The 23,369-nt window shown below is 64.5% G+C and overlaps 2 protein-coding genes across 2 annotated transcripts in view; one reads left to right on the forward strand and one right to left on the reverse strand.

Annotated features, from left to right (window-relative positions):
- The first annotated feature begins 4,266 nt into the window (after nucleotides 1-4,266).
- Nucleotides 4,267-11,341, forward strand: PRRT1B (proline rich transmembrane protein 1B). Its single transcript, XM_008249062.4, has 4 exons — nucleotides 4,267-4,401; nucleotides 7,837-8,297; nucleotides 8,928-9,071; nucleotides 10,309-11,341. The coding sequence occupies exons 1-4, from the start codon at nucleotides 4,392-4,394 to the stop codon at nucleotides 10,456-10,458; spliced, it is 765 nt and encodes a 254-aa protein (XP_008247284.3). The 5' UTR covers nucleotides 4,267-4,391; the 3' UTR covers nucleotides 10,459-11,341.
- A 6,674-nt stretch (nucleotides 11,342-18,015) lies between these two features.
- The window catches only part of RAPGEF1 (Rap guanine nucleotide exchange factor 1), a 138,967-nt gene continuing 133,613 nt past the window's right edge, over nucleotides 18,016-23,369 (reverse strand). Inside the window, exons 22-27 of the mRNA XM_051835417.2 lie at nucleotides 23,240-23,334; nucleotides 22,003-22,081; nucleotides 21,788-21,889; nucleotides 20,703-20,800; nucleotides 19,973-20,101; nucleotides 18,016-19,710 (exon numbers count right to left, since the gene is read on the reverse strand). Of these exons, the coding sequence (XP_051691377.2) occupies nucleotides 19,560-19,710; nucleotides 19,973-20,101; nucleotides 20,703-20,800; nucleotides 21,788-21,889; nucleotides 22,003-22,081; nucleotides 23,240-23,334 (654 nt within the window). The 3' untranslated portion in view covers nucleotides 18,016-19,559. The remainder of the gene's footprint in view (nucleotides 19,711-19,972; nucleotides 20,102-20,702; nucleotides 20,801-21,787; nucleotides 21,890-22,002; nucleotides 22,082-23,239; nucleotides 23,335-23,369) is intronic.

A 23,369-nucleotide genomic window follows, 5' to 3' on the forward strand; every position in this document is an offset into this window, starting at 1 on the left:
GTATGTCTTCTTTATTTTAAGATCTTATTTGTTTATTTGAAAGGCAGACTTACAGAGGGAGAGAGAGGTCTCCCGTTCGCTGGTTCACTCCCCAAATGGTTGCAACAGCCAGGGCTGGGCCAATCTGAAGCCAGGAGCCAGGAGCTTCTCCCAGGTCTCTCACGTGGGTGCAGGGGCCCAAGGACTTGGGCCATCTTCTGCTGCTTTCCCAGGCCATAGCAGAGAGCTGGATTGGAAGTGGAGCAGCTGGGACTCGAACCGGTGCCCATATGGGATGCAGGCACTGCAGGTGATGGCTTTTAGAAGTAGAGAGTGACAGACAGTGAGAGGGAGAGACAGAGAGAAAGATCTTCCATCTGCTGGTTCACTCCCCAAGTAGCTACAACGGCCGGAGCTGAGCCGGTCCGAAGCCAGGAGCTTCTCTGGGTCTCCCACGTGGGTACAGGGGCTCAAGCACTTGGGCCATCTTCTACTGCTTCTCAGGCCACAGCAAAGAGCTGGATCGGAAAAGGAGTAGCCAGGAGCAGAACCGGCGCCCGTACGGATGTTGGTGCTGTGGCACAGTGGGTTAATCCTCTGCCACCCCTCCCCTTATTTAATCTTAAAGACAGTTTGTCTTTTTTTTTTTTTTTTTGATAGGCAGAGTGGACAGTGAGAGAGAGAGGTGTCTTCCTTTTCCATTGGTTCACCCCCCAAGTGGCCGCTGCAGCCGGCGCACCATGCTGATCCGAAGGCAGGAGCCAGGTGCTTCTCCTGGTCTCCCATGGGGTGCAGGGCCCAAGCACTTGGGCCATCCTCCACTGCACTCCCGGGCCACAGCAGAGAGCTGGCCTGGAAGAGGAGCAACCAGGACAAAATCCAGCGCCCCGACCGGGACTAGAACCTGGAGTGCCGGCGCCACAGGAGGATTAGTCTATTGAACCGCAGTGCTGGCCTAATCTTAAACACAGTTTGTCTTAAAGTTAGGGGTAAGCTGCCACTTTGGACTCCACCTCCCACATGAGCACCAGTCAGAGTCCTGGCTGCTGCACGTTTGTGCGGCTCACTGCTAATGCACCTGGCAGAGCAGTGGAGGATGACCCAGGTGCTTGGGCCCCTGCACCCACGTGGGAGACCCTGATGAAGCTCTTGGCTCCTGGCTTCAGCCTGACCCAGCCCGAACACTGTAGACATTTGGGGAGTGAACCAGCGGATGGAAGAACCATCTCTCTCTCTCTCTGTCACTCTGCTTTTCAAATAATGAATAAATTTGTATAATAGAAATGGAGGTTTCTTCCGCTGCCTCCTCTGTTTCTGCAGGTTACTCTGTACTGTCTGTTTGGGTCTGGCAGGCGGGCTGCGTGGGATGGCGGGGACCCTGGCAGTGTGGGTGGGGTTGGGGCTGGGTCTCCTCCCGCGGGTGGGCCGCTTCCCTAGCGGAGGCCTCATCTGCTTGGTTGTGGCTTCTGAGAGCCCCCGGACCGTGGGCACACTGCCCGTGGGGGTGAGAGCTCTGTCCCTGCGTTGTTCCCAGTCGCTGTCACCTGGTGACCGAGCACTGTGGCTGCGTGCCCCTTCTACGACTGACTTTAAATCCGCTCTCCACGTGACCCCTGTCACCTGCCCCTGGGGGCTCCTGGCCCACCTTCTGGTGGTCCCGGGGCCACGCCTTCTCCCTCCCCACCCCCCCAAGCTCCACTCCAGCCGTTCCACTCTCCAGCTGGCTTCCACCTCTTCCCTCGTCTCCGGAGCCAGCCAGCTGCCCTCAGCTGTTTCCTGATTGAGCCCGTGTGTCCGGTCTTGCACACTCGCTCCTGGTGGACTGTTCCCTGTGTGTGTGTGTGTGTGTGTGCGTGCTTTCATTTGTATTTTATGTCAAAGGCAGAGAGAGGCCGGCACCGCGGCTCACTAGGCTAATCCTCCGCCTAGCGGCGCCGGCACACCAGGTTCTAGTCCTGGTCGGGGCGCCGGATTCTGTCCCGGTTGCCCCTCTTCCAGGCCAGCTCTCTGCTGTGGCCCGGGAAGGCAGTGGAGGATGGCCCAAGTGCTTGGGCCCTGCACCCGCATGGGAGACCAGGACGAAGCACCTGGCTCCTGGCTTCCGATCGGTGCAGCGCGCTGGCTGTAGCGGCCACTTGGGGGGTGAACCAAAGGAAAAAGGAAGACCTTTCTCTCTCCTTTCTCTCTGTCTGTCTCTCTCACTGTCTAACTCTGCCTGTAAAAAAAAAAAAAAGGCAGAGAGAGAGAATCTTCCATCTGCTGGTTCTTTCCCAAATGCCCACAACAGCCAGGGCTGGGCCACATCAAGGCCAGGAGCCCACAGCTCAGTGAGGGTCTCCCAGGCGGGTGGCAGGAACCCCCCTCCCTGAGCCATCACCCGCTGCCTCGCAGGGTGCACATTTCTGGACCACGTGGGGAGGTGGAAGGTGAGCCCGTGCCCCTTGGGGGAACAGTCCTGGGCTTCCAGCTCCTGGGAGATTTCATTTTCTCATCCACAGACTCGGTGGGTGGGACTAGCTTCCCTGGGGCTTCTGTGAGCTGCTGACAGGTTCACCTCCCTGCCCCCCTGCACCTGGCTGCACCGCCCCAAGGCTGCCTCCTCCTGCACAGACGGCCCAGGACGCCAGCAGCCAGTGTCAGAGCCGGCCGGACTCCCCACTCACCTCCGATCCAGATCATGGCCCAGCTTCCTGGGCCCCGACCGCCTGTTCCTGGCTGCAGACTGGCCCGACTCTGGCTGTTGCTGGCATTTTGAGTGAAGATTTCTCTCTCTTCCCCTCGCTATTTCTGTCACTCTGCCTTTCAATTGGATGAAAATAAATAAACAAAAATTTAAAAACGGCCTACTCGGGGCAGGCACTGTGGTGCAGAGGGTTAAAGTCCCAGCCTGCAGAGCCACCATCCCATGTAGATGCTGCTTCTCGTCCCAGCTGCTCCACTTCTGATCCAGCTCCCTGCTAATGCGCCTGGGAAAGCAGCAGAAGACGGCCCAAGGGCTTGGGCCCCTGCACCCACGTGGGAGACCTGGATGGAGTTCCAGGCTCCTGGCTTCAGCATGGACCAACCCCAGCCATTTGGGGATGAACCAGTGGATGGAAGATCTCCCTCTCTTTCTCTCCCTCCCACTCCTCCCTTTTTATTTATTTGAATATTAATAAATAAAGATTTATTTGAAAGTCATAATTACACAGAGAAAGAGAGGCAGAAAGAGAGGTCTTCCCATCCGCTGGTTCACTCCCCAGTTGGCTACAATGGCTGGAGCTGCGCTGATCCAGAGCCAGGAGCCAGCAGTTTTTGCCAGGTCTCCCACGCAGGTGCAGGGGAACGAGGACTTGGGCCATCCTCCACTGCTTTCCCAGGCTATCGCAGAGAGCTGGATCGGAAGTAGAGCAGCCGGGTCTTGAACCGGTGCCCACATGGGATGCTGGCACTGCAGGCCGGGGCTTTAACCTGCTGTGTCACAGTGCTGCCCCTTCCTTTCCCCTTCAAATAAATCCTTTTAAAGAGCATTTTGGAATCTGCTTTTTGAAGACCTTCCCAAGGCAGAGGCACGAATTTCAACATTTCTCGCCCCCAAATAAAGTTGTCTGTGAATTCCGCTTCCAGAAACTCTTTTTTTCTTTACCAGAAGCGTTGTGAAGTGCGCTCCTGACACTCAGGCCCTAGACCGCTGAGGCAGCGCAGCAGGGGTGCTGCCCACCCTGGAACTTGGCGGCCAGTGTTCAGGCGTGGCTGTGAGCTGCGGCAGGTCCAGCGGCCTCTCCGGGTCACCGGCTTCAAGCGGCTTCCAGTCCCCCAGCCTGGCTGCTTCAGCGAGCAGAGCGGAGGTGGCACATTGCTTGATTTTATTTTGATTTGAAGGGGCACACGCGCACACGCACACATATGCACACACACACCTTCATCTCCTTGGTCACCCAAGCGCCTGGGGCGGAGTGGGATCCAGGGTCCTACAAGGGTGGCAGGCACTCAGCCGCTGCATGGCCGGTTCGTCCGGAGCCAGGCGCTGGGGCTGGGCCTGAGGGCAGGGCTTAACCACCAGGCTGCACCGCCAGCTCCCGCACGCCTCATTCTGCGTCTCTGCAGAGTTCACATAAATGGCTACGTGTCTGGCTTCTCTCGCAGCAAAGGTACAGAGGACCCCGCAGAGTCCCCACTCCCCACCGCTCCCTGCCGTCTCTCCGCGGGGGCGCGCGCGGGGCCCCCTGCCCTCCCTGCTCCCGGCGCGGCCCGGGTCTAGGGCAAGGCCGTCCCGGCGCGAGGCACGGACACCGCCGCGGGCAAACACCGCGGTCAATTATTAACCCGCCAGGCCGCGCCAGGAAACCCGAGCCGGCAGCGCAGCGCAGCCGAGCCGGGGCCCGACGGGAGGCGCCGGCGGGAGCCGCGCAGCCCCGCAGACCGCACGCGCCATGGAGCCAGGTGAGCGCCGCGGGGCCGGGGCCCGGGGGAGCCCGAGCGCGGGCGACGCCCCCTGCCCGGAGCTGGGGACCCCCCCACCGCAGGCCGCCGCGGGGAGCCCGGGGCGGGACCCGGGAGGAGCGGTCGCCTCTGCGCGCTTTGTTCACAGCCAGGCCGGGGTCCTCAGCGCCCGGACCCGGGGGAGGGGGACCCCCGCGGCGATGTCCGGGCCGGGGCGCCCGGGCCGCGCCCGACGGTCCCGCCCGAGCCCGGGGAAGCGAGGCCCGCCCGCCGCCCGCCGCCCCAGGCCCCTGGCTGGCGGGGAAGGGGCTCCGGGAGTTGGGAGGGGGCGCACCCGCCGCGGCCCGCGTCCGGCTCCCGAAGCGGATGGGGAGGCCCGGCCCAACTCCGACGACCCCCGCCCCTGCTTCGACGACCCCCGCACCCTCCCCACTCTCCTCCGCCGCCCGGCTCCAAAGACCCCCACCCCATGCCGGCCTGATTCCAACGACCCCCGACTGCACCCCACCCACCCCGGCCCGGGCCTCGAGGCGCCCCCTCCCCCCGCCGCCCCGCGTCGCGCCCTAAATTCCTGCGGAGCCGCCGGGCGCCGGGGGCTCAGGTGTCGCGGGCCCAGGCGCCCGCAGCCCCGCCCCAGACTCTTGGCCCGCGGTGCCATCTCCGCGCCACCCCGGCCCGGGCTGGCCCTGGCGGACCCGGGCGCTGCGGCTTTTGTTTCAGGGGCGGGGGCGGGGGCCGGCGCCCGGGCTCGGCTGAGGCTCCGTGCCTGCGGGAGCCTCGGTTCGCCCACCCCCGGAATGGGGGTCCCGGCGCCCCAAGGTGCTTGAGTGGCCCCAACGTCACAGCTCTGCTGCGGGGGACATGCGGGATGACGGAGGAGTGAGGCCCGCACCCCGCACTTTTTGTGCCAGTCCTTGGGTTCCACTGTCCACAAACTTTATTATTATTATTATTATTGTTGTTGTTGTTTGAGAGGCAAAGAGAGGAGGTGGAGATCGCCCGTTCTCTGGTTCACTCCCCGTGGCTGCGGGAAGCCAGGCACCAGGAACTCCGTCTGGGTCTCTCTGGTGGGCGGCAGGGGCCCAGCTACCTGCCCTACCTGCTGTCTCCCGCGTGCACCACAGCTGAGCTGGAGATTCAGCCGTGTGTCCAGTCCAGTCCTTTTTGTTGCTGGGTACTTAGTTTTTTTTTTAAAATATTATTATTTAATATTTATTTGAAAGACAGAGAGAGAGAGCGATCTTCCATCTGCTGGTTCATTCCCCAGATGGCCACAACGGCTGGGCTGTAGCCAGGAGATGAGAACTTCTTCCAGGTCTCCCCCATGGGTGCCGGTTGGAGAGCCGGCTGCTCCACTTCTGGCCCGGCTCCCTGCTAATGCGCCTGGGAAAGCAGTAGAAGATGGTCCAAGTCCTTGGGCCCCTGCACCCGCGTGGGAGACCTGGAGGAAGCTCCTGGCTCCTGGCTTTGGATCGGCCCAGTCCTGGCTGTTGCAGCCATTTAGGGAGTGAACCAGTGGATGGAAGACCTCTCTCTCTTTCTCTCTCTCTCTCTCTAACTCTGACTTGCAAATAAGTAAAAAATAAATCTTAACAAAAAGACAGTGGAGTAACCAGGACTTGAACACAGCGCCACAGCGGCGCTCTGCTGTGGACGCGGGTGTCCCCAACGGTTCCAGCTCACTGCCTGTGCCACACTGCCTGCCCCTACAAGATGGGTTATTTAGAGAGCAGGGTGACAGAGGGACCTTCCACCTGCAGGCTCACTCCCCAAGTGGCCACAGGAGCCAGGGCGGGGCCAGGCCAGAGCCCGGCACCCAGAGCCCCAGACGGGGCAACAGGAACTGAGCAGGTGGGCACCAGCAGGAAGCTGAGCTGAGACCCGGACGAGGCCCCCTGGCCTGGGATGCGGGGTCCAGGCAGCCTGAGTGCCAGCCCCTGGCACTCACTTCCTTTTCTTGTCCGAGCGTCTCCTCCTGAGGGCGGATCCCTGCTTATCCAGGGCTATGCCCACCCCACCCCCATCCCCACCCACCCCATGCTTTGTCGTTTTTCTGGGTAGCTGTCTTGGGATTTATTTACTGGATTCATTCCTAGATGTTTTCCATTTATTCTAGTGCTGCTATAAATGGGATATTAACTTTTATAAATTGCTTATTTATTTTTAGAATGTATTGCAAAGGAAGAGCGATACAGAGAGACACACATCCACTGAGTGATCTTATAAACAGCATTAGGGTTTTCAAAAATGGCTTATTTTTAACATTTATTTTAAAGGAAGAGTGCTACAGAGAGACACACACAGAGAGAGATCTTATACGTGGGCTACCAGTTTTAACCTAGCCGTCTGGGGTCTGCTGCTAGTCCGTGTGCGGCTTCCTTGGTGTGGGCTATCACGTTTTCTCTCCTTTTCCTTTTAGTGTCTGTAGGGCCTGTGATGGTGAGCTCCTGTTCGCTTCTCTCTGGTGATTGTTGTTTTTTTAAAGATTTATTTTTATTTATTTAAAAGTAAGAGAGAGAGGTCTTCCATCCAGTGGTTTCTTCCCCAAATGGTGGCAACAGCTGGGGAGCTTCCTCCGGGTCGCCCACGTGGTGCAGGGGCCCATGCACTTGGGCCACCCTCTTCTGCTTTCCCAGGTGCGCCACCAGGGCTCTGGATTGGAAGTGGAGCAGCTGGGATTCGAACTGGCACCATACGGCATGCCGGGTTACAAGGCAGCTGCTTAACCGGCTCTGCCACAACACCGGGCCCAATTTTGATCTTTCTCTGTGTTTTTAATTGAACGCTAGCTGGAGGTTTGCCCACCCTGCTGTGGGGCCGTGAGCGACCACTCAGGGCAGGGGGCTCCTTCCCAGGACCCTACTCAGGCACGTGCCTGAGCCGCCCGGGAGCTTTGCCGGTCAGGAGGTTCCCAGGAGGTGCAGGGGCTTCAGGGTTCGCTGAGTCCTGCCCAGGACCCTTCAAGCTGCTGGGCCCACCGCCCCTGTCCACTCCCCTGCACCCGCCACCCCGCTCCTTGTCACTCAGCCAGGAGTGGCAGTTCCTGAGCGCCGCCCCCCTCCAACCTCCTGCCTCCAACCCCAAGCCAAGAATCCGATTGGCTGAGCCTGTCTGGGCGCCCTATCTCAGGACAGCCAATCAGAGGCTGCCCTAGGCCAATGCTCTTTCTTCTGGTCCAATAGACGGGGGCAGCAGGGCGCGGGGGGCGGGAACCGCTTCCCCATATGGTGCGGCTCGGAGCGGAGTCCCCCGACGGTCGCCTCGGGTTTCCGGTGCCGTCGTTGCCCTTCCCATTAGGGTCCATGAGGACCGCGGTGGAGACGAGGGCGCTGGGTGCCCAGGCGGGCCAGGGTTCGGAGGGCCTGTGTGTGCGGGGCGCGAGGCGGGGGTCCCGCCTGGGCCCCGGGGCCTCACAGCCGCCGCGTTTCTCCCCAGGCCCGGACACCAAAGGGGGCGGCCCCGAGGACCCCCCGAGCCCGGAGCGCCCCGCGGACGCCCCGAGCCCCGAGCACCCCGCGCTCCCGCGCCTGCCGCGCCGCCCGCAGCTGCTGGAGGAAGACGGAAGCCCGCACGGCGACGACGGGGCGGCCGCGGCGGCCGAGGGGAGCGAGCCGGCGCCGGAGGACCCCGCGGTGGGCGCTGCGGCCGCCGGAGAGGCCAGCGCCGGGCCCAAGGCGGCGGCCGGCGGGGCGCCGCACATCGGCTTCGTGGGCGAGCCCCCCCCGTACGCGCCGCCCGACCCCAAGGCCGTGCACCTGCTGTACCCGCCCTTCCCGCAGGTGCCGGTGGTCTTCCAGCCCGCGCCTGCGCCCGCCGCCTTGTACCCGCCGCCGCCCGCCCCGCAGCCGCTCTTCCCGCAGCCCGCAGCCGCCGGCGCCCTCTTCCCCTTCCCCGTGGTGAGCGCGCACCCCGCTGCCTCCGGGCCGGGGCGCTGGGCGGGGGTGGGGAGGGTGGAGGGCTGGGCGGAAGCCCCCGCAGGTGGGGCGCGCGGAGAGGGCAGGATCCCCGGGCCACGAGGGGGGACCCACGGTGAGCGGCCCGCGGGGGCGGGGTGCAGGTGCAGGAGACCTAGCTATGTCTGTAAACTTTATTTACTTGTATGGTGGGGGAGGGGGAGAGAGAATGGGAACGGGAGAGTCCGCTGGCTCGACCTCCAAGTACCCGCAGAGCTGAAGCCCGAGGCGGGAACCCCATCGTGGTCCCTCCCCGAGGCGTCCCCCTGCCTCCCAGGTGCGCAGTAGCAGGAAGCCGGCGTCAGGAGCCGGAGCCAGGCGAGGAAGCTGGGCACTCCCACGTGAGCTCCGGGCATCTTAACCGCTGGGCCAAACCACCCGCTGGAGGCCTGCAGGCCCCTGGGGGTGCGGTGGAGACGAGCAGAGTGGACCCCCTGAGTGCGGCCAGGGCTGGGGCGCCGGGAGGAGAGGCAGGAGGAGGCCCTGCCCTGTCCCTGCAGTGACCCACAGGCCCGCGGCTGGGGGTTGGGAGCAGCCTGAGCGACTGCGCTGACCGCGTGGCTTCGCCCCCAGTACAACGGCCCTGTGGCAGGCGTGGCCGCCCCCGCGGCCGTGGATCGCAGGCCTGTGCCCAAGGACTACATGGTGGAGTCGGTGCTGGTGACCCTCTTCTGCTGCCTGCTCACCGGGTGCATTGCCATCGTGTACTCCTACGAGGTAGGCAGCTGCCGGGGCCACCCAGGACCCCCGTGGAGGCCGCCGAGCCGCTGGCCAGTGCGGGCCCCAGGTGTTCGTGGGGTCTTTGCCCCTCTCGGACGGCGACGCCCTCCTCTCCTGTGTCCGCCTGTGCTGCCGGGTCTGCTCTGACAGTTGAGCTAACCGGTTCAGGATAGAGCCTGAGCCTGGGGGCCTCGGGGCTGCCCTCGGGGATGTCCGTCTAACAGAGGGCGGGGCTTGCTCCTCCACCTGTCACTCATCCACCTGTCAGTCATCCATCCATCTACCCACCCATCCATCCATCCATCACTCAACTATGCATCCATCTATCCATCCATCCATCATCCTCCCATCCATCCACCTGTCACTCATCCTCCCACCCATCCACCTGTCACTCATTCACCCACCCACCCATCCATCCATCACTCATCTGTCCATCCAGCCATCCAGCCACCTGTCACTCATCCTCCCACCCATCCACCTGTCACTCATTCACCCACCCACCCATCCATCCATCACTCATCTGTCCATCCAGCCATCCAGCCACCTGTCACTCATCCTCCCACCCATCCACCTGTCACTCATTCACCCACCCACCCATCCATCCATCACTCATCTGTCCATCCAGCCATCCAGCCACCTGTCACTCATCCTCCCACCCATCCACCTGTCACTCATTCACCCACCCACCCATCCATCCATCACTCATCTGTCCATCCAGCCATCCAGCCACCTGTCACTCATCCACTCCTCCATCACCCTCCCATCGTCTTTCTTGATGTTGTTGGTCACAGCCCTGGACCTGAGGACCCAGTGAGCCAGAGTGACGCCATTCTGACAGACAGAAGTAGGCTGGCTCAGCACGGTGCCCAGGGCTGACTGGGTGGCCCCCGGCCTCACTCAGCTGGCCACCCCCCTGCGCACGGCCATCAGCAGGCTGGGACGGGGGCCATGGCTGTTAGGAGGGCTGAGAGGTGGGGCTTGGGAGGCTGGTCACTCGGCCTCTCGGAGCCGCTGTCCTTCCCCTCAGAGTGGGGGCCGCAGCGACCCCAACCTCGGGGGGGGGGGCTGTAGGGATTGCAGGGGATGAGGCTGGGGCCGTGACGCGCAGTCCGGGAACTTCCCAGGGCTTGTTTTCTGGTCTGTGGCCTGAGCCTGGCCCATGGTGTGGGCCGGGCCGGGCTGGGGTGGGAGCAGGGCCCTGTGTGTCCGCTGACCCCGCCCTGCCCTGTTGCAGACGCGCGCAGCCCTGGGCAGGGGCGACCTGAGCCAGGCCGAGGCGGCTTCGCGGAAGGCCCGCGCCCTCGTGCTCTTCAGCCTGCTGTTTGGGTTCTTCGTGTCCACCAGCTGGGTCATCTACGTGGTGGTGGCCCTCTACCTGCCCTGAGCCCGGCCGCGCCTCCGTCCCTGACACCTGCGGAGGGGACCCAGGGGCCAGGAGAGGGCGGCTTTGCTGTGGCTTTGGGCAGTGGCCTCTGAGCTCAGACCTCTGCGGGACCGGGCACCCACCTGAGCCAGGTGTCCTCGGTGCCTCCCCCAAGGCGGCCCTGGGGCCCTGGCCTTCACCCTCCCCTGGACACTGTTCTGAGGGACCTTGCGGCCGTCCGACTGCCAACCCCACCTCCAGCCGGGCTGGCGCGACTTTGCCAGGAGCTTCCATCCCCGTCGGCTCATGCGTACTGGGATGTGTGCCGTGCAGCGGGGGCGGTTTTGGATGTGTTTCTCGGACGCCCATCGCGTGGAGCCTTTGGCCCGGGGCCCATCCGCTCCTGGGTCTCCCCCTCAGGACGCCCGCAACCGCGTCAGGAGCCCCGAGGACTCCCTGTGTGGGCTGCGGCCCCAGGCTGCCACGCCCTCTCCCCCTGGCAGCTGCCTGTGTGAGCCTGGGTGTGTCAGTGGGTGAAAGCAAGGGCACATCAGCTGGATGCTGCCTCCACGGCGCGCGCCCTCCCTCCGTGGCTGACCGGACACGGCCCCGCTCGCGGCTCACCACGCGGCCCAGCTCGTGGCGCTGGCTGGTTTGCACAGGTGCACCTGCCTGGAGCGGATTCCATGGCTCACTTTGACCTGAGCCCCCGCCCCCACTCCCTTGTGAACCTCGGGGGCAGTCGACCTTGGGTGGATCAAGCCCACCAGCGTCTGTGAGGGTCCTGGCCATTTAAAGTCCTTTGGCTCTCTGCTAAGTTTTAGAATCTATTGTCAGCTTTCACACACGCTAAGAAAAGGTTGGGATTTTTGGCTGGCGTGGTTTTATATCTGGACTAATTTGTGGACCATTACAATAAACACAGTGAATTCTCTTATTTATTTAGGTCTTTTAAAACATTTCCCTGATGTATTTTATTTTATTTTATTTATTTATTTGAAAGGCAGAGTTACAGAGAGGCAGAGGCAGAGAGAGAGAGACAGAGAGGGAGGGAGGTCGGTCTGGTTCCGTGAGACCTGCTGGTTCACTCCCCAGATGGCCACAGTGGCTGGAGCTGTGCCGATCTGAAGTCAGGAGCTTCCTCCAGGTCTCCCATGGGGGTGCAGGGGCCCAAGCACTTGGCCCATCCTCCACTGCTTTCCCAGGCCACAGCAGAGAGCTGGATCGGAAGCGGAGCCGCCGGGTCCGGAACCAGTGCCCATGTGAGGTGCCGGCCCCGTTCTTTAGCCAGCCTGCCTGGACACTGGGCGTATGATGGCCCGGTGTCCGCTGAGAAACGATCGAGCCTGTTCTGTTACCGGGTGACTTGGATTGACCTTCACTTCCTGTCCCAGAGGAGGCCAGCGGTGGTGACCTCACCCGGCCTGTCGCAGGCACCTGTGTTGGGTGGGCGTGGCTTGTTTTCGCTCCTGTGACCGGCTGTTGGTGTCTCTGGGTCACTGCCTCATCTCGTCCAAACACCTCATGTTTCCAGCTTCTTTCATTTTTTCTTTTTAAAAATCTTTACTTACTTATTTGAAAGTTATAGAGAGGGAAGAGATGGGGGGGTTGGGAGAGGGAGGGGGGAGGGAGAGAGAGAGGAGAGAGGGAGGGGGGGAGGGAGAGGGAGGGAGAGAGAGGGAGAGACAGGAGAGGGAGGGGGAGGGAGAGAGAGGAGGGGGGAGGGAGAGAGGGAGAGAGAGGAGAGGGAGGGGGGAAGGGGAGAGGGAAGGAGAAAGAGGGAGAGGGAGGGAGGGAGAGAGGGAGAGGCGGGGAGGGAGAGAGGGAGAGGCAGGGAGGGAGAGGGAGGGAGAGGGGAGAGGGAGAGAGGAGAGGGAGGGGGAGGGGGAGAGGGAAGGAGAAAGAGGGAGAGGGGAGAGGGAGGGGGAGGGAGAGAGGGAGAGGCGGGGAGGGAGAGGGAGGGGGAGGGAGAGAGGGAGAGGCGGGGAGGGAGAGGGAGGGAGAGGGAGGGGGAGGGAGAGAGGAGGGGGGAGGGAGAGGGACAGAGAGAGGGAGAGGCGGGGAGAGAGAGGGAGGGAGGGAAAGAGAGAGGGAGGGAGGGAAAGAGAGAGGGAGGGGGAGGAAGAGAGGGAGGGAGAGGCAGGGAGGGAGAGGAGATAGGTTTTTCCATCTGCTGCTTCACTCCCCAAATGGCCACAACGGCCAGCACTGGGCCAGGCTGAAGCCAGGAGCTGGAAACTCCATCCGGGTCTCCCACGCGGGTGCAGGGGCCCAGGCACTCGGGCCGTCTTCTGCTGCTTTCCCAGACGCATTAGCAGGGAGCTGGATCGGAAGTGGAGCAGCCAGGACTCGAACCCAGCACCTCGGTGTGGGACGCCAGTGTCACAAGTGGCGACTTAACCCACTGCACCACACGTTGCCCTTCCTCTTCTTCGTGTGATTTGTCCATTTCTCCTTGTTCTGCCTGCTGTGCGGTGCGTATGTGGAGGCCGTGTCATCTATTAGGTGTGTACAGACTCAGCCGTTGTGGGATCTCGTGCCTGCCCTTTGGGATGCCGGCTGCTTTGCTGGCCTGGAGGTCCGGCTTGCCTTCCTGGCGGGAGCCCAGCAGGCTACTGCTGTTTTATGGGGCCTGTATTTGCAGCGCACATTTTTAGTAAGGTTCATTTATTGAAAGGCAGAGTTAGAGAGAGGGAGAGACGCTTCCGTCTGCTGATTCACTCCCCAGATGGCTACAGTGAAGCCAGGAGCCAGGAGCTTCCTCCGGGTCTCCCACACGGGTGCAGGGCCCGAGCGCTTGGGCATCCTCCACTGCCTTCCCAGGCCACAGCAGAGAGCTGGATCGGAAGTGGAGCAGCTAGGACTCGAACCGGCACCCATATGGGTTGCCGGCCCTGCATGTGGCGGCCTTACCCACAATGCCACAGCGCCGGCCGTGCCTTTCGGTACCTTTTAGCTGTCTGTGAACGGCTGTGGATTTTGAGACCCACCCAGTACAGGGTGCAGGTGCTGTGTGGTGTGGCCGTCTGTGGTTCCCCAGAGGGCTTGGTCCCCACGCTGTCTGGCTGTGTGGCTGTGCCTGGGGCTGAGCCCCCGTCGGTGCCTGTGGCCGTGGCTTCCCCGCCCAGCACGGCAGGTGGCTGACACCTCTCCCTGTCGCCTCACCGTCCGCCACGTCCTTGGCGGGGCCTTGGCTAGGTCGGTGCCCTCGCTGCCACCCTGGCGGCCACCTCCCTGGGCACGGCTGCGCCTCAGGTTCACGGGTCTTATGGGACCCGGAGTTCATTCTGGACAGACAGACGCTCGGGCGGCCGTGGCTCCTTCCATCCGTCGGGCTGCGAGTATCCTGCCTCCTCCGGGCCCCAGCGTCGTTTCTGCCCTGTGGAAGATGTCGCGTCTTCTGGAAGCTTTCCTGGCCGCTGACTCTGGCGTCTGTTTTTGGAGCTTCCCCGTGGTGCACTCAGGTTCGTGTCTGAGCCCCGTGGGCTGGCGTGGAACGGCCTCCTGGAGTGATCGAGAGTGGCCAGCAGGGGGCGCACGGTGCCCACGGCGGCAGGGCCACAGCCGGGTGGTCCCTGGGGGCCGTCTGCCTGGAGTGTCCGAATCTGCGCTCGGTTGTCCAGCAGCCCTGCGCTAGAGAGAAGGGAGAGCTAGCAGCGCCCCGGCCGGGCCCCGTTCCGGGAGGCCCCGTTCCCGGGAGGCCCCCGGCGTCTCCGCTACCGATCGCATCGGCTGAGCACGACCCCAGGAGCTTTGCAAGTTTGTCACTGGCCCTGATTTGGGAAAACCGTTTCCAAACCAGCGTACTGAGGCCTGATGCGCATTCATAAAAGGCGCCCGTTCTGCGCGTGCGATTCCGTGACTCGCAGCAAATGCGCAGAGCTGCGCACACCTCGGCGGGCTGCAGCACCCCCAAAGCTGCATCCGGGCACCGGCAAGGCTGCCTCCCGTTCTGCAGTTTTCACGGACATTTCGTCTGTGGAGTCATGGCTACGGGGCCTTTTTGCCTCTGGCGTTTTATTTTTTAAAAGATTGCTTTATGTATTTGAAAGGCAGCTACAGAGAGACAGAGAGAGAGGGAGGTCTTCCATCCATGGTTCACTCCCCAAGTGGCCACAACAGCCAGGGCTGGGCCGGGCCAAAGCCAGGAGCCGGGAGCGCCATCCAGGTCTCCCACGTGGGCGGCGGGGGTCCAAGCACTTGGGTGCATTAGCAGGGAGCCGGAAGGGAAGCCACGCAGCCGCGGGGTGCCACGGGCGGTGGCGTGGCCTGCTGGCCCCACGCTCGGCCCCTGACACATGCCCTTTTTGCACAAGTGCTGCTCTGCCTGCCGTCTCCACTGGGGGGAGCCCCCGCCCTGGTCTCCCCCGTGGCTCGGGGTGGGGGGCTCCAGGCAGGCCCGGCGTGCCCGGCCGGGTTCTTTCTTCAACATTGTAGGAGAAACCGCCACACGCATTAAATTAAACTGGGAATTTGATGTTAGGAGAGGCTGTCTTGGAACAAACTGGAATTTGCAGGTTTTCTGGCAGTTGAAGAAAGGACTGGCTGGCCGCGCACCTGCTCCTGCGTACAGGACTTTGTGGTCTCGGCATTTTCCCTACGAAGGCCTCACCCGTCCGGGCACCAGGCATGAGCTCCGTGGGGGCCCTGAAGAGCCGCAGGCTCTAGTTGCTTGCTGGTTGTGCGGAGGGCTCTCTGGTCTCCGTCCATTGCCCCGCGAGCCACCCTGTGGGGCGTGCGTTCTGGCTGGCTCTTGTCCCTTTCTTAGTGTCAGGCGGGAGCTGCAGCACAGCTGATGCGCGCGGGCCAGGCGATGGCGGGCGCGCCCTGGCTTCCCGCTACAGGTGGCGCTGAGTGTCCCGCACCAAGTCCCCTCCCCGCGCAGGGTAGGACAAGGGTCTTTGTCACACTGAGGAGGTGTCTGTGTCTAGTTGGCAATTTTTAAAAATAAATGAATTTAGGCCAGTGCTAATCCTCTGCCTTGCGGCGCCGGCACACCGGGTTCTAGTCCCGGTCAGGGCGCCGGATTCTGTCCCGGTTGCCCCCCTTCCAGGCCAGCTCTCTGCTGTGGCCAGGGAGTGCAGTGGAGGATGGCCCAGGTGCTTGGGCCCTGCACCCCATGGGAGACCAGGAGAAGTACCTGACTCCTGCCATCGGATCAGCGCGGTGCGCCGGCTGCAGCACGCCGCCCTCGGCGGCCATTGGAGGGTGAACCAACGGCAAAGGAAGACCTTTCTCTCTGTCTCTCTCTCTCTCACTGTCCACTCTGCCTGTCAAAAAAAAAAAAAAAATGAATTTAAAGGCAGACAGAGAGCTTCCATCTGCTGGCTCCCTCCCCCACATGCCTGCACTAACCAGGGCTGGGCCAGGCCTGAGCCAGGGGCCTGGCTCTCAATCCAGCCCCATGTGCGTGGTGGGGAGCCACGTGCTTCAGCCCTCGCCTGCTGCCTCCCGGGTGTGCGTGAGCGGAAGTGGGAATCTGAGGCGGAGCTGGGACTCGGACCCAGGCACTCCCATGTGGGAGGCAGCGCCCCTAGCGGCGTCCTAATCGGCCTTGTGAATGGGTGTTGCATGATTTTTTAAAGATTTATTTATTTATTTGAGTCATAGTTACACACAGAGAGATGGAGAGCTAGAGAGAGAGAGAGGTCTTCCATCTGCTGGTTCACTCCCCAGATGGCTGCAGCGGCCAGAGCTGTGCTGATCTGAAGCCAGGAGCCAGGAGCTTCCTCCTGGTCTCCCACGCGGGGACAGGGGCCCAAGGGCTTGGGCCATCTTCCACTGCTTTCCCAGGCCACAGCAGAGAGCTGGATTGGAAGCGGAGCAGCTGGGATTCGAACCGGCGCCCATATGGGATGCTGGCACCGCAGGCTTTACCTGCTACGCCACAGCGCCGGCCCCGGGTGTTGCATTTTTAACACAGGCTGTTTGGTGATTTTCCGGGTGATTATACGGCTTCTTTCAGTTGGTTATAACGTGGGGGGCATCGAGGGCAGCCCAGAGAACAGTGAAGTCCACCTCAGTGGCCTAACCAGCCCAAGTATAAGCTGGGGGGCCTGCTCCCTCCGGTTGGGATCCCGGCACCTCAGCAGGGAGCGGGCAGGTGGCACAAGGGCTCTGAAGTGTCCGGCCCCGGTGGCACATGTGGCTTTGCCCTCGGATCTCAGACAAGGGCCTGGGGAGTGTCGCCCCGTGTGCCCTGGGAGGAGAGGGCACGAGCTGTGTCTGGCCCGGCAGGTGGGCGAGTGGCGGCCGTTCCCTTCGCGAGGTGACCCTGCTCTGCCTGACTTGTGTGCGCGGCAGGTGTGGGGGTGCCGAGGGCACTTCGGAACTCCTGTGTCTGCCCTCCTAGGTGCCCCGGCCTGCAGTCACCCTGAACTGGCAGAGTCTGGCCCGGGCAGCCACACAGTGGGTCGGGAGTCGCTGTCCCGTCTCCTTGGCCCATCTGGACTGGGTGGTGGAAGGACCGGCCCCGACTTCCCTGACGTCACGCACACCACTCCCTATTCGTGGCGTGGCTGTGCCACTCCCTGGGGAGGTTTCCGACCCGAGGGGTGCAGCTGTATAGACCTGGCTGCGAGGGTTAACGCACAAGCGCTGATAACTCGCTTCCAGCAGGCAAAGCCGGAAGAACCCACCCAAGGCCGTCCGCCTGGTCTGGCAGCCGCAGGTCCGGCAGGAGCCCTGGGTCCTACGTCAGGTGCCCCAGTGAGCGAGTGACCGGGAGCAGGCTGGCCGAGCGAGTGCTGGACCCCGCCTCCACCAGGGGGGCCCGGCCTCGAGCCCAGGCCCCTTGGTGCTGCTGTCCCTGAGTGCAGCATGGCCAAGCACGCAGATCCCCAGGCCCTGGGCGGAGACCTGGCGCCCACGACTGTGGCCTCAGGGGACCCCCTGGCCCTCCAGGGCAGCTGCAGCCCGAGGTACACACCTCGGTCAGAGGTGGGGGCAGGGGGACGCGGGGTGGACTGCTTTCTCTCTGGCCTTATGGTGGTCACTGATCAAACTGGAAGACAGCAGGTGAAGGGGACACCGCCTGTGATGGAGAGTGGAGGGCAGCCATGCCCGGGGAACGGCCGGGGGTGATGGGGGCTCACTGAGCGGGGCCCCTCTCGGGTCAGCAGGCCCAGCCCAGGCCACCAGTCCCCCCTTCACGGGGTGTACTGAGGCTGCCACCTGCAGTGGGGTGAGTGGGGTGTCCCCATCTCCCCGAGTTCCTGCACCATCAGGAGTGGGGAGGGGTGCATGCCAGAGGATTCTGTCCCAACCCCCCATGCCCGGAATGGGGCTCCCAGGGGACCTGGCCTGTGGGGTGGGCGGTGAGTGTATGCGGAGCGGCTGTGGCCCCACCTCTGGACAGAGGGGTCCACAGGGGGCGGGGCCTGCAGACACCGCAGGTGCGGGACAGAGCTCCAGGCCCCTAGAGTGTCCTTCCCAGCCGACCCCAGGATGGCGGTGCCCACTTGAACGTCTAGTGCACAGGACCCAGGAGGGAAGTTCAGGAAAGCAACCTGCCGGCAGGGCCCGGGTCGGCCAGAGCCCCCCCCCCCAGAGCAGGGCCGTGCTGACAGCACACGGGCGGCGGCTTTTGTCAGTTTATTTCCTTTCATATAAAAGTGACACGTCTGAAGTCGCAGGGCAGGGCGAGGCCGCCCACAGACATGAGCTGGGGTTTATATTACAATGTAACACTGGGGAGCGCGCGGACTGGCCCTCCCTGGCTCTCACACCGCAGCAGAGCGCCCCGCTCCTGTCTGTCCCCGGCAGGCGGGAGGCAGCAAGCCTGCCGGCCAATAAGTTAAAGCCCACGCTGGCCTCGCCGCGTCTGCCCGGCTCCTCTGCTCAGACCACCACGGGCCCCGGGGATCCCAGCGGCACGCGCGGCGCTGGCTGAGCCTGGCGGCAGCAAGCAACGGCTGAAATGAAAGGACTTCAAAGAGGGCGCAAACGAAAACCCAACCCCACACACAACTGCTAACAAGCCAGCGACTCCACACGCACACGCTTTAAATAATAAAGTGACAGGTGCCGGCCGGGGCCGGCAGGGGGCGCCTCGTGGCCACCCACGGGTCTCCTGCCCTCTATGTACAGGACAAACAGAACGCCACGGGGGACGGCCCCGCGCTCTTACGGAAAGGAGCGGCTCAAACAGCCAGCAAGGACTCGAAGGACGCGGCCTTGGGACATCTACCGGCCCGCTGCTCACGGGGTGGGCGGAGGAAGCACAGTCTGACGCGGGGCAGCGCCCCCCGATGGCCGCGCCGAGGGTCCCACGCGAGCCCGCGGGCCGGGCCCGGATTGTCGCCCTCAGCAGCCCGGGCTGGAAGACGCCTGCTCTGGGGAGTGAGCCGGCCTCGGAAGCCCGGCCTCTCCCGGGCTTGTGCGCGGGTCCCGGGAAGCACTGGGACAGCATGATGCGCTGCAGGAGCCCGCCGGCCGGGCCGGCCACGGCGGGCGAGGGGAGAGGCTGGAAGGGCGGGAGATGGTGTTTAAGGCACAGAGCAAGCGCAGAGAAGGAGCTGCTGGCCTCTCCCAGGGCAGAAGACCGCCCCTGCCCCCGCCCCTGCCCTGCCGCAGGTCAGCCGATGCCCTAGGAGCTCAATGGGGCTCCCAGCCAAGACACAGGCTGCCCGGGGCGGGGACCCGAGAGGCAGCAGGCCTGCTGTCCCCAGTGCCGCAGGGAGCCCGGGACGTGGGGCCGGCTGCAGGCCGCCGGACTTCACCACCGCGCCTCCCCGGGCTGCTCTGCCTCTGCCGACCTAACCTCCTGAGCGGAGCGCGGCCCCCCCCCGAGCTCCCCGGGCCTTCCTCACTTGCCACGTGGGGACCCCTGGGCTTGGGGGAGGGGGGACGGGCCGTTCCTGGTCTGTGGACACTGACTCAGCGCTGCTCCCAGGCCGCAGGGCAGAGGGCGGGAGGGCAAGGGGGGAAGAAGTGAAAGCAAAACACAACCAAGTCCGGGGCCCGCGCTCCCGTCAGCACCGCGCCCGCTGCCGGCTCTGCCCGGGGGAGGCAGGAAGCTCCGGCCCGGCCCGGCCCGGCCCGGCCGAGGTCTGGCCAGGCCCGTGGCTCTGAGGCCTGCAGGTGCGAGGTCCTCTGGGCTCTGCTGGCTCCCAGTGCCTGCCCTAGGTCTTCTCCTCCCGGTCTGTCTTCCTCCGCGTGAGGTTCCTGGGTTTAATTTTCAGAGAGAGTTCCCATAGGGCCTCCTCGGCCAGGTGGTCACTGAAGTCATTGAAGAAATTTATGATGTCATCATTTCTCCGGATGTCGTAATGCCTGGGGGGGTGGAGAGGGGGTCAGGTCGGGGGGGGGTGCATCCTGGCGTCCCGCCCAGCACCCCGCCGTGCCTCTGCGTCCCCCCCCCCCCCCGGCACCCCGCCACAGAGGGCACTGCTCAGTGCGGCGCCGGCGGCACAGGGAGCGAGCGGGCCCCGAGCTGGGCTCACTCCGCCTGCCCTCTGTGTGGGGTCAGCCTGCCCAGCCCGGCCCGCCCTGGGTGGCCCCTGCCGCCCGCCCGGGAGCCCAGCCCGGCACTCACGCCTGCTGGAAGCGTCGCATGCTGTCCAGGATGTTGAACTGCTGCCAGCGTTTGGAGAAGTTGACCTTGCCGTCGATGTGGTCCGGGTTCCCCAGGTGGACGAAGGTCAGGTCCTGCAGAATCAGCCCCCTGTGAGGGCGAGGGAGGAACCGGGCATGCTGGGAGGGCGGCTCCACTGCCCGCCAGGCAGCGCCCAAACCCGGGGGACCCCGGGAGCGGCTCGGACGCGGCTGTCTGCCCCCCAGCACGTCCCTGCCTCGAGGGCTCGGGGTCTGGGACCGCTTGTCGGGCCCCCTGGAAGCCGCTCTGGCGAGGTGATCCGCACCCCACCCCATGCAGGCCCACGGGGGACTGTGACCGTGGAGGACGGAGGGCCAGACGAGGAGAGGGTGTGTGAGTGCCGGGTGGGGCAGAAGGCCGGCAGGTGGGTGAGGGGGACCACACACTCAGCCCAGGCCACCGCTGGTCCCTGCCCCCTCCCGACGCGCCTGCACCGCCACAGGCCCTCAACCCCGCAACCGTCCGCTCAGCGCCGACTCCCTAGTCCACCAAGCGCGGCTGCCCCTCCCGCGGCCCCCACCTGGGGATTCCCAGTGCCCTCAGGGTCTTCTAGGGCGCCGCCAGGCCTGACGCATGCAGGGGCGCCTTCACTGGCGCCCTGCCCTCCTGTGGCAGCTGTGCTGCAAGGTGCAAGGTTCGGTGAGGACTCCCAGAGGAGGCCGCTACTCACAGGTAGGGGATGCAGGGGGGCTCCACCTCCGAGAGGGCGGCCCGGTAGGCTCGGAAGGAGGACGAGCTGTCGATCAACGTGCAGTACTCAGCCAGGCCCTGCGAGGACAGCGTGTGTTAGCGAGGGCGGGGACCCACGACCGGCCAGCGCCACCCGGACCTGAGCCCTCCCCCGGCGGAGGGGCCCGGTCCCCTCTCACGGAGCAGCCCCCCGAGCCCCGGTGCCGGGGACCTCGGGGTCCTGGCCGAGCCGCAGGCACACACGCTCCTGTCCCGGCTTCCGGGACGCTTGCTGACCCGCGCCTCCCGGCTCGGAGCCCGCCCTCCCTCCTCCTGCACACAGGGAGGGGCAGCGGGGCCCTGCCTGGCTGCCCCCGCGGGCCGAGCTGCTTCTGGCTGGCTGCAGACACCACGCGGGCGACGGCTTGGTATGCCGTTCCCCTTCCTGCTTCTCTGCTTCTGCCCCTGCTGGGCGCCTCTCCCTGAAACGCCAGCTCCTCCAGGAAGCCTTCCCTGCCTCCCCAGGGCCTCCAGGGTCTGTGCAGCCCCCATGTGACTTCCCACTTGTCCACACAGTGCTGTTGCGTGACTTCCCCTTTAGGCGTGCCGGCCAGCCCAGCCTCCCTGAGGACCAGGGTCCGGCTCGTCCGCAGCCCGCAGGCCCTCACAGTCCAGGCCGGAGCCCTCCCCCAGCGATGTGAACGCCTCAGCCTGTGTCCAGCTACCCGAGGGGCCCCACTCCTGCCTGCTCCAGGGCTGCCCAGGCCTCTGCACCCTGTGGGAGGAACTCCGTCCCCAGGAAGCTCCTGGCCGTCCTGGGCAGGTGCGAGTGACACACCCAGGGGGCCTCCCTCCCCCCAGCATCCTGCCCTCCGCCGTCAGCACCTGCTCTGCAGACCCTACCCAACAAGGCCCAGGGCAGCGCTGGGGAGGCTGGGACCCCGGCATGCACTGGCGGTACCAGGCGGCAGGTGCTGTGACATGCCGCCCCCCCCCCCCAATCCAGCCACGAAGCCTCCGAGGCCGATGACCGAAGACAGGGACGGAAACCGCTGGCGCACACCGGGCCCACTGGCGCCCACCCACCTCGGACGTCTGCTTCTGCCACTCCAGCCTGCGGATGGGTGCCGAGTCCAGCGCGGAGAGGATGGCCAGGTAGGAGTTGAAGTTGTTCAGCTTCCGCAGGTGCTGCGGGGAGGGGGGTGGGTGGGTGAGGGCGGGCGCGGGCAGGCGGTGCGGCCCGGCGCGGCGCGGCCCAGGCCTGGGCCCATGGCTGCTGCAGGAGGGCCCGGCCACGGTACCTTCATGATCTTGATGAACTTCAAGAGCAGCCGCTCCCTGTCCTGGGCCTTCTCCTGAAGCATGATGATCGACCGCACCCTGCGGGGGGGGGGGGGGGGGGGGCGGCTGAGCCCAGCAGTTCCTGCAGGCGCTGGGCCGCCCCGGGCACACAGCAAGGACCTCCGGTGTCCCGGACATCTGCTGGCTGGGCTCAGGCCCCCAGGGACCCCACTGTGCACCTGGAGGTGTGGGGGACCCCGGCGGAGCCTCGCCTGCCAAGGGCCCCCCCGAGCCCCACCGGGGCCGGGAAGTTCCTCGGGACGACCAGCTGGCACGAGGGTTCACGAGGGAACGAGCCCTCGGAATCTTAGCAGCAGCCAAAGACAAAACCAAAACCAGGCTCGCTGCGCCACGCGTGCTGGGGGACGCGTGCTGGGGGATGCGTGCTGGCCTCAGCTGCCCGTGGTCTCAGGGCCACCATAGGGCTACGTGGTGGAAGTGCCAGGCCGTGCCGCCTCTGGTGCCGGGGAAGATGGCACCGCGCGTGGTGTAGTTGAGGACCATGGTTCCGAAGGAGCCCGGCCAGGCCCCGTGAGGTGCGCCCTGAGCCTCCTGTGCTCAGCACGGGGCAGGCACTGGAGGTGGGCGTGCGGCCCTGTGCCCCTTTCCTCAGCCCCAGAAACCACCACGTCTCATCGGGCCAAACCCGGAGCTGAGCGTGGGGTTGCTACTGCGGCGTGCACTTTGCGCAGAAGGGGGGACACCGGTCCTATTTGTCTCCAATAAGCAGTCCTCGCGGCATCTGCGACGGGGGGTGTGGGCCGGGCAGCAGGAGGCTGCGTGGCCACTCAGAGGCTGTGGCCGGTCGGAGCGCTCACAGCCTGCTGGGCTTCCTTGCTTTTGGAGGGAAAAGCCCAGTAGGAGTAGGAGTGCTGTCTCACCAGGCCACGGCATGAGCCTCGGCCCTGCTGGCCTAGCCTAAGCAGTACAGGGGCCGAGGGACTGGTAATGACCAGCCCAGGGTGCGGACTTGGTCCCCACACCTCCATGGCAGACATTACTAATGGATCCCGGCACTCTTCCCGCTGAGCCTCTGGTGCCTCCTCAACCAGCCCTCCAGTTCTGCAGGGTCCCACCTGTCCCCGCTGGCTTGTGGGCTCACTGTTAACACCCAGGGATCCCCACAGGAGCTCGGAGGAACGACAGGCCAGACCCTCGCCGTGCCAAGGACAACAGGCGCCGCCCCGCGGCCCCTACCAGTAGGACATGTTGTTGAAGTGCTCCGTGAACTGCGTCAGGTTGGGGCTCTTCTCCTCGTTCTGCTCTTTGGCCCAGAGCAAGACCTCAGGGATCTGCAGGAGGGAGAGGTCAGGCAGGGCCGGGGCTC

This window comes from Oryctolagus cuniculus, chromosome 1 (assembly GCF_964237555.1).
Source record: "Oryctolagus cuniculus chromosome 1, mOryCun1.1, whole genome shotgun sequence".
Classification (NCBI taxonomy): Eukaryota; Metazoa; Chordata; class Mammalia; order Lagomorpha; family Leporidae; genus Oryctolagus; species Oryctolagus cuniculus.

Excerpts from the sequence above, each read along its gene's own strand:
- PRRT1B (XM_008249062.4), top strand. Across the intron at positions 8,298-8,927 it reads CCCTCTTCCCCTTCCCCGTG|TACAACGGCCCTGTGGCAGG; the intron begins GTGAGCGCGCAC and ends CTTCGCCCCCAG. Across the intron at positions 9,072-10,308 it reads CCATCGTGTACTCCTACGAG|ACGCGCGCAGCCCTGGGCAG; the intron begins GTAGGCAGCTGC and ends GCCCTGTTGCAG.